The sequence below is a fragment of the Garra rufa genome, chromosome 2 (assembly GCF_049309525.1).
Source record: "Garra rufa chromosome 2, GarRuf1.0, whole genome shotgun sequence".
NCBI classification, from domain to species: Eukaryota; Metazoa; Chordata; class Actinopteri; order Cypriniformes; family Cyprinidae; genus Garra; species Garra rufa.
In genome coordinates, this window is record NC_133362.1 from 6,622,337 (window position 1) to 6,632,235 (window position 9,899).

A 9,899-nucleotide genomic window follows, 5' to 3' on the forward strand; every position below is an offset into this window, starting at 1 on the left:
CATATATACATTACACATACATCTGCATCTGCCTAAAAACAGTTGCAAATTGCCTGTTTGTTTTCCTGTGCATGAAAGAATGTGTACAGGATTTTTTATTTTAAGTACATTTTTTCTTAAACCTTCTTTTACTAAAGACCGCATATGAATAAACTCACCTTTATTGTCATATATCCTACATACGCGTCCTCTGATCCCTCCATGAACACAAACGTTGAATCTCTAGTGTTCTCGATGATGACTTTATCCGCTACTTTCCCTGGAGCTGCAAAAGCATATGTACAATTAATATTTAGATTATACATAAGAAAATCTCTTGTGATCTACACTAACATTCAATATTTTGGGTCATTAAGATTTCTTCACTTAATAATGTTATTACATTATTATAATACATTATAATTAATATAATGTTACAAAAGCTTTCCTTTTCAAATAAATGCTGTTATTTTGGACTTTCTATTCATCAAAGAATCCTGACATATCACCGTTTCCACAAAAATCTGAAGCAGCCCAACTATTTTCAACACTGATGATAATAATCAGAAATATTTCTTGAGCAGCAAATCAGCTAATTAGAAAATGGGAGCTTTTCATTATAGGAACAAATGACATTTTACAATATATTTACATAAAAAACATTTTTTTAAATTGTGATAATATTTTACAATTTTTATTGTATTTTTGATCAAATAAATGCAGCCTCTTTGAAAGACCTCTTTCAAAAACATTTAAAAAAATTATAGCAACACCACACTTTAAATAATATGGTTCAAGATTGCTTATGCGTTTTCATACCAGCGCCAATCATTGTGATGGGCGACTCGATGTAGATCCATTCATCTGTGTAGATCCCAGAATGGACAAATATCAAACCGTCAAAGTGCGCTTCCTGAACTCCTCCTAGAGCGTCTTCAATGGTGTCATAATACTGAGGAAAAAGTGATAAGCCGGATTACAAAAGAGAGCATTGCATCTCTAAATAAAGATAAAGCCCCATTTCAAGCAGTTTGAACAAACGTCCAGCATTACGTATCATATTTGTCCTGCAGAGTTTGTGCTACAGAAATGAATGAAAGAAACAAAAGTCCTATGGACAAACAACAAAGGAGGGAATTTAACCATATCTAGACATTAAAACATTATAGAGACTAGGACATTTCTTTTATGGGCAACCAACCACTTTTGTTTTAATTAGAAAATGCACAAATCTAGATGATTATTGTTATGCATGTATGTAATCATTTATTAAATGTAGTCATTGATGTTGTAACCATTCTGAACAAGATACAGTTGAAGTCAGGAGTTTATACGCACTTTGCAGAATTAGCAAGATGTTAATTCTTTTACCAAAATTAGAGGAATCATACAAAATGCATGTTATTTTTTATTTAGTACTGACCTGAATAAGATATTAACATAAAAGACATTCACATATAGTCCACAAGAGAAAATAATAATTGAATTTATAAAAATAACCCTGTTCAAAAGTTTACATGCTCTCGATTCTTAGTACTATTCTTTGGTTTTTTAGCATTTTTGTGTATTTGAACCCTTTTCAACTATGACTGTATGATTTGAGATCAATCTTCTCACACTGAGGACAACTGAGGGACTCATATGCAACTATTACAGAAGGTTCAAACACTCACTGATGCTTCAGAAAGAAAAAATATGCATTAAGAGCCAAGGGGTGTAAACTTCTGAACACAATGAAGATGTGTACATATTTCTTATTTTGCCTAAATATCATCTTTTTTTCATTTAGTACTGCCCTCCAGAAGCTACAAAAGATACTTGCATGTTTCCCAGTAGACAAAATAAGTTACATTTACCCTAATCTTCATAATTCAAAAGTTTTCACCCCCGGCTCTTAATGCATTATTTTTTTCTTTCTGAAGCATCAGTGAGTGTTTGAACCTTCTGTAATAGTTGCATATGAGTCTCTCAGTTGTCCTCAGTGTGAAAAGATGGATCTCAAAATCATAAAGTCATTGTTGGAAAGGGTTCAAATACACAAAAATACTGAAAAATCAAAGAATTTGTGGGACCTGAAGGATTTTTCTGAAGAACAGCAGACAGTTTAACTATTCAGGACAAGCAAGGGACTCATGAATAACTATCACTAAACAAAAAAAAAAACACAGCTGTGGATCATTCAGGTAACAACACAGTATTAAGAATCAAGCGCATGTAAACATTTGACAGGGTCATTTTTATAAATTCAACTATTCTCTCTTGTGGACTATATAAATGTCTTTTATGTGAAATGTCTTATTCAGGTCAATACCAAGGGGCAACCTTCCGGTCTCCCTCGTGAAACCAACACGGAAGTGACTGAAACTGCAATTCATTGACTGGCCGCTTGAGGCTGGCTGCAAAAGGGAGTCAATCCCATTGACACTCCATGTTAAAATGTCCAACTTCACAGCAGAAAAAAGTATGTTTACAGCCTGGTTCAAAAAATGGTTTTGGTCTATATAGCTAGTTTTGCCCTTCATGTCAACTGTGAGGGGGGTGAATTTTTTTTATAACTCATCGGTTTAAGTTATATTAAGCCTTAAAGTTCAGCATAATTAAGGGCGTGGCCACTTGAGTGACAGGGGGATTGCTGCTGCTGTCACCACTGTCGCTCTAGGCAGGCGTGGTTTCAGCAACCAGCTCCACCCACATCCCGCCTTTTTGCCCATTTTTGATTATCCGGGAGTGACGCACGATGACGCGATTCCAAGATGGCGACGGCCGAATCCCGCCCACTATGAGCTTCAAATTAGCGCTTCAGAATCCTACGGGTGACGTCACGGATACTACGTCCATATTTTTTACAGTCTATGGTCAATACTAAATAAAAAATGACATGCATTTTGTAAGATCCCTCTTATTTTGGTCAAATAGTTACCGTTGGTTTAGGTAAACTTTTGACTTCAACTGTATAAGCCACATTTCAGAGGTTTTTGCAAAACACAGACCACATAATGAATAAACAAACCATGTAATCCATCTATAGATTATCTGGGACTTACCAGCATGTTTTCTCGTCCCTTATATCTGGCCGGGTTGCTGTAGAAATGTTCTGCGAAGCCGGGTTTGACATGAGCACCTTTATACTGCACACACAAAGGTCAGGGATCCATCAGTTTCTTCAGAAATATGCTCTCATAAAAGCTCACTGATGAAACTGATGATTACTGACACATCGAGAGCTCCCTAATTATCACATCACCACACCATCTGTCCGCTTTCAGATTCAGGGGAAAAAGACTAAATTACTCATTGTCAGACACTTATTGTTGTACTTGCTTGGCTACTAAATTGACAATAACACTTGCAGTCAAACGAGAGCAACAGATTTAATTATGAAAGTTCATATAGAGTATTAAATGGTCACTCAATGGTAAAATATGACATTAAAAATGAATGAGAAGAACAGTACCAGTTGCTGAAAGCTCTCCTTCCAGGGATTGGGCTGTTCATACTCCTCTGGGTTGATCTGGTAGAACTTCCCAGACTCGGGGTGCATCATGGGACGCGTGTACTCGAAAACCTCCATGTACAGTCTCTTCCTGCAGACCAGATATTAATAAACATCAGTGACTGTATAAAAACACTACTGTGGCAGCTTCAGACAGTATTATCCTGATACTGAATAACTACCATATTTATGTTAGATTATTAGACTCCTTTTTGCAATCCATCCTTTTCAATCCCATTTAAAATGTTAAAACAGATGTATTTATAAAGTCTTTGAGCACTTCAGAGCTGCTAAGACTGATTCATTTCCATGAATCAGTTCAAACGGTCAGATTCAATCAATTAGCTATAAATTGTGCTTTAAGTATTTATTTGAGTCATCGAGTAAAGACATATTGCTTTTCTCATATATTAAGCTGTTGAAGTAGATAAACACTTCTTTTATTTGCAATACGTTCTTTATAATCCTGTATTTATTCATTAAGCCTCTGATTTAAACTTCTATAGCAAAAAGGCTTTTGAGCTGCATTTTAATAAATCTATTTCAAAAAATCTCTACAAGTAATTTTTATTTCATTTATTAGATTATTGTAGATAAGTAGATTGCTGTTTGTGTCATACTGGTGCATATCAATAAAAAAAAATTCTCGATTCAATATTCTTCCTTGTGCTCACACTTAAAATAGTTCACTTTCAGAACTAAATGTACAGATAATGTACTCACCCCCTTGTCATCAAGATGTTCATGTCTTTCTTTATTCAGTTGTAAGGAAATTATGTTTTTTGAGGAAAACATTTCAGGATTTCTCTCCATATAATGGACTTCTATGGTGCCCCCAATTTTGAATTTCCAAAATGCAGTTTCAAAGGGCTCTAAATGATCCCAGCCGAGGAAGAAGGGTCTTATCTAGCAAAACGTTCAGTTATTTTCAAAAAACATTTACAACTTATATACTTCTTAATCTCAAACGCTCGTCTTGACAAGGCGAGCATTTGAGGTAAAAAAAAAGAAGTACATAAATTGTAATTTTTTTTTTTTTTTTTTTAGAAAATAACCCATCACTTTGCTAGATAAGACCTTTTTACCTCAGCTGTGATCGTTTAGAGCCCTTCGAAGCTGCATTTTGGAAGTTCAAACTCAGGGACACCATAGAAATCCACGAAAATCCTGAAATGTTTTCCTCAAAAAACACCATTTCTTTACGACTGAAGAAAGAAAGACATGAACATCTTGGATGTCAAGGGATGAGTACATTATCTGTAAATTCTTGTTCTGAAAGTGAACTACACCTTTAAGCAGAAAACATCAGATTGATCAGATTTTACTGGGATTTCTTTGTGTTTTACTTCTTGCATTAAACATTTTAATCTTTGCGGCAAAAGTGGCTATCAGTGTTGTTTTTGACAACCATCTTAGATTTAGTCTTAGTCTTTTGGACTAAAATGCTTCTTAGTTTTAGTCAAATTTTAGTCACTTCTATATGTGACCCTGGACCACAAAACCAGTCTTAAGTCGCTGGGGTATATTTGTAGCAATAGCCAAAAATACATTGCATGGGTCAAAATTTTTGATTTTTCTTTTATGCCAAAAATCATTAGGAAATTAAGTAAAGTTCATGTTCCATGAAGATTTTTTGTAAAATTCCTACTGTAAACATATCAAAATGTAATTTTTGATTTGTAATATGCATTGTTAAGAACCTAATTTGGACAACTTTAAAGGTGATTTTCTCAGTCTTTTTGATTTTTTTGCATCCTCAGATTTCTGATTTCAAATAGATGTATCTCCGCCAAATATTGTCCTTTCCTAACAAATCATACATCAATAGAAAGCTTATTTATTGAGCTTTCATATGATGTATAAATCTCAGTTTTGTCAAATTTAACCTTATGACTGGTTTTGTGGTCCAGGGTCACATATATGATAGTTTTAGTCCAATTTTAGACGACGAAAAGTCAAAAAGGTTTTAGTCTAGTTTTAGTCAAAAAAAGGGAAAAAAGTAGTCTTTTAACAAATTAATGTAGGTCAGTAAGTATTTTGCTGTTGGGTAGTGTCACTTATAAGTTCTGAAAATAGCAGATCTATAGTTCAACACAATGTGAGCTTCCGGATCGACTATTTTCACCAATAATTACAATAATGAAGGAATGGTTTTAGAACATAAAAGACAAAAAAGGATGGAATGCTAAAACGGCTTGCCATACTAGTATAGCAAAGAGTATTTAATGCTAAAACGGCTTGCCATAGCGTCAGATACTTTTTAAGTTTTAATTGGCATGCACAATAAGCAGAAATGTCATGCATTTTAAACGTCTGACGGACCACCCACTAACATTTTCGTCTATTCTCGTCTCGTCAACGAAAGCTCACACACGTCTCGTCATGTTTTAGTCATCAACGAGCCACTTTTATCTCGTCATCGTCTCGTTATCGTCATGAAAAAAAGTGGCGTCAACGAAATGATTTCGTCATCGTCATCGTTGACGAAAACAACACTGGTGGCTATTTGACTGACCGAAAAACATGCATTTTAGTCCAGCAATCTAACTTACCAGAGGATAGGGTCATTGGCCAGTTCACTAAAGCGTTTACACACACAGGCGGCTCGACACAGGTCCTGCTCCAGCAGATAGGAGAAGATTTTCAGAACCACCTCGTCTGGAAGCTTTACCTGCAGGTACTGCTCTGCTGGAGTGACTGGGGCACAAGAGAACCGCCATTAATGAAAAACCATCTGAAGCTGATAACATGACATTTTTCAACTGTGAGCAGAAGCAAGTGTGAAGTGCATTACCAGGCAGATCTTGTGATTTTCCCGACACTCTGGCACGCTTTGCCCGATGCCCAAAGTTTTCTGTCGCTGACGTGGAAGCACCCTGGAAGCATAAAGAGTTATTTAACCTCACATTCATGTTTTATTTCATGCATGTAGGACTATATTATTTTTGCAAAGTGGAAAACAGGTGCATTTACGCACCTCCATGTTGGTCTTTGTTGGACAAGCTGTTCTCTTCGGTAACAGAGATTTTCTTCGAAGTTGATACGGACTATTTTGAGCGCCTTGACCAGATTCTTCTGCAACCATCTCGGCAGGCACTTCCTCATCTGAAAAAGAAAATGTAAAAGTTAAATACACACTTCATCAAGAATTTACGTTCTTACTTAAGAGCGTATGGTGTGTAAAGTATGCAAAATTAGGATAAGAGCTTTTAAGATGATAAAGCATCCAAGAATCAATGGGAAGATGTATGACATACTAATGTTAAAGTATACATCCATGCTCATTACACTAAAAGTATGTCAGTCTGTATTAGGGGAGGGAATATTTAGGCATTATTCCAGGAAACACGATCACCCATTTTTTTTTTTTTTTCCATTAATGATTTTACTGACTTGGAATACCAAATTTATTTGTGCATTTTATTAATTACAACTATTATTTTAATTATAAGTTTAATTTAATAAATAATAATTTATTTATAAAATGTATTTACTTACAAAATAAATCAAAAGATTAATGAGTTTACCAACCATAAATATCACATTTATTTGTGCATTTTTATTCAATTACTTAAATAAATATAAGTACTTAAAATAATCAATAATTAATAATACATCAAAACTATTATTGAATTAACCAACTTAGAATATCACATTTATTTGTGCATTTTTATTAAATTACTTATAAATAAAAATGTCAATAAGCATTTTTTTAATTAAATTAATAATAAAAGATTTAATGAATTTAACAACTTTGAATATCACATTTGCCTATTTTTAATAAATATAAATAATTTAATAAAAAATATTGAGTAATTTAAAAATGTAATAGGTGTTTTTATTATTACAATTTAATAATAAAAGAATTAAACAACTTTGAATATCACATTTATGTGCAAATTGTTAATAAATTGCGTAAGTAATTTTATACAAACTATAAAGTAACTTAATTTCAATAAATAAGTGTTTTTTAATTACAAATTAATTAAATTAATGAATTTAACCAATTTAATTATCACATTACTTTTATTTTAATATTTTTGATACATTACTTAAGTAAAAATTTGTAATTTAATAAATTAAGTAATAAAAATTAGTAAGTTTCAATAATTAAGTGTTTTTAATTATTACATTAATAACAAAAAATAAATTAATTTAACAACTTTAAATATGACATACTTGTGCATTTTTAATAAATTACTTTTTATTTTTAATAAAAAAATTAGTAATTTCAAATGTCAATGTTTTGTTAATTGTTACAAATTAATAATAATTAATGAATTTAACAACTTTGAATACCATGTATTTGTGCATTTTTAATAAATTACTTATACAAGTAATTTAATAACGAGTCATTTAAAAATTCAATTAAGTGTTTTCTTTAAATATTATAAATTAATAAAGAATGAATGAATTTAACTTTGAATCACATTTGTGCATTTTTTATAAATTACTTATATAAGTAATTTAATAAACATGATTCATTTAGAATTCCAGTAAGTGATTTTTTAAATGAAAACAAATTAATAAATTTGTGCATTTTTATTAAATGACCTACATAATTACAAGTACTATTCAAAAATAATTACCAATCAATAAATCGAAAGAACTGACCATGAATATTACATTTATTTGTATAAATTAATTAAATGACAATTATAAAAACTTTTTTAGATTTACAAATTAATAAGAAACCAATTAGTTAAGAACTAAGTAAATATAGCATCAAAATATAGCAGTAAATGCAAAGTAAAAAATGGGAACAAAGAAACACACTACAAGCAATATACATGATTTTTTTCTCTACATATATTTCTATATATTTTTATAACTAACTGTTTACATCAATTTTGCACCAGTTCATAATCACTGAAGCATCAGAGAATCAATTTTTGCACTTAAAAGTGTGCAAATTGATGTTTAACTAACTTTTCACACAATGCCAAGCACGGTGATCACATACAGCCAGGGATATAATCATCCAAAATCCCAAAGGCTGTTCCACACATCAAGCACAACCTCAACCAATTGTGTTCAGACACCACTATAAGACTTTGTCATTAGAAATAATGAAAAACAGCATGTTCCCTACTAAATCAATTCCCAGGGTCTTGCCTCAACGCTCCACAATGTATTTCCTCTGTACTTCAGCTCGTCTAAATCACCATATGGCGGATGCATAGTCAATATTTGCATAATAGCTTTGGCTCTCATGTTTTCCCTGTAATCAGACATCTAAGTGTCAGTGAAAGTCAGCTCAAACAAAAGCGGCTTCAATAATTCAGGCCGAATGAAAGATTAAGAACACCGCAGTCCTGACGCACATCTCCGGGATAAATGCTCGGATCAGCAAAAGGCAGAACAACTTGGACTTCCGAGTTTAACGGCGTACTGAAATCTCATCAAGGCACTGTACGACACGCTTGTAAGGACGGGAAGCAGCGGAGAGGCTGTGACCTCCTCCAAAAACACAGGGCTGATCTCCTCGGCAGCTGCGGCAAATGGAGCAGGTGACACAGAGAACCCGGGTCAAAGGAGACAAAGTTCGAATGGGGCGGCCGTGACATCCGTGCGGGGTGAATTAGCCTTGTGGCATCCCTTTGATGACAGGCCTGAAACCCGAGACGGAGCCGCCCCGCTGCCGCAGCCCAAACACAGGCCGTATTTCCTCTCCAGACTCCTGGAGGTCCAACAGCATCTCTTCAAACAGAAATTCGAGATTCATTTCAAAGGATGCTGATTGGACATAAAAGCAGAGTTCATTGAGAAATTGGTGACAGTAGATATCACACAGCAGTATTAACCTAGTTACTAAAATATATTTTGAGCTAAATATATATATATATATATATATATTTTTTTTTTTTTTTTTTTTTTTTTTTTTTTTTGGTCTGACTGGCTCAAATCAGGGTTATTATAGTTAACTAAAACTAATAATAATAATAATAATAATAATAATAATAATAATAATATGTATTATTTATTATATTTGAGCTTATATTATACTACATTATACATTGTATACTATTAACTATTTTTGACCATTTTATTTAATTTTATACTGTTTTATATAATATGGTAAAATTTAATATGGATTTTTTTGTGCACGCCTGGCTTGAATCAGGATTATTATAGTTAACTACAACTAAATAATAATAATAATAATAATAATAATTAATAATAATAATAATATTTATAAGAAATAATAATAATAATAATAATAATAATAATAATTATTAATTATTTATCATATTATTTAAGCTTATATTATACATTATATACTATTAACTATTTTAAACCTTTTTATTTTATTTTATTTCATATGGAAAGATTTAATATGGTGAGTTTTGTGTGTGTGACTGGCTCAAATCAGGGTTATTAAAGTTAACTAAAACCCATTAAAAAGTTACTTGAAATTACACAGACT

General features: G+C 32.4%; 1 protein-coding gene across 2 annotated transcripts in view; it reads right to left on the minus strand.

The window, feature by feature from the left end:
• Positions 1 to 9,899, minus strand: part of fbxo11a (F-box protein 11a) — a 36,706-nt gene that overhangs the window by 16,354 nt on the left and 10,453 nt on the right. For both annotated transcript variants that reach the window (XM_073834819.1, XM_073834818.1), the window contains exons 2-8: positions 6,450 to 6,577; positions 6,267 to 6,348; positions 6,025 to 6,169; positions 3,434 to 3,563; positions 3,024 to 3,107; positions 799 to 931; positions 159 to 265 (exon numbers count right to left, since the gene is read on the minus strand). In XM_073834819.1, the coding sequence (XP_073690920.1) occupies positions 159 to 265; positions 799 to 931; positions 3,024 to 3,107; positions 3,434 to 3,563; positions 6,025 to 6,169; positions 6,267 to 6,348; positions 6,450 to 6,577 (809 nt within the window). The remainder of the gene's footprint in view (positions 1 to 158; positions 266 to 798; positions 932 to 3,023; positions 3,108 to 3,433; positions 3,564 to 6,024; positions 6,170 to 6,266; positions 6,349 to 6,449; positions 6,578 to 9,899) is intronic.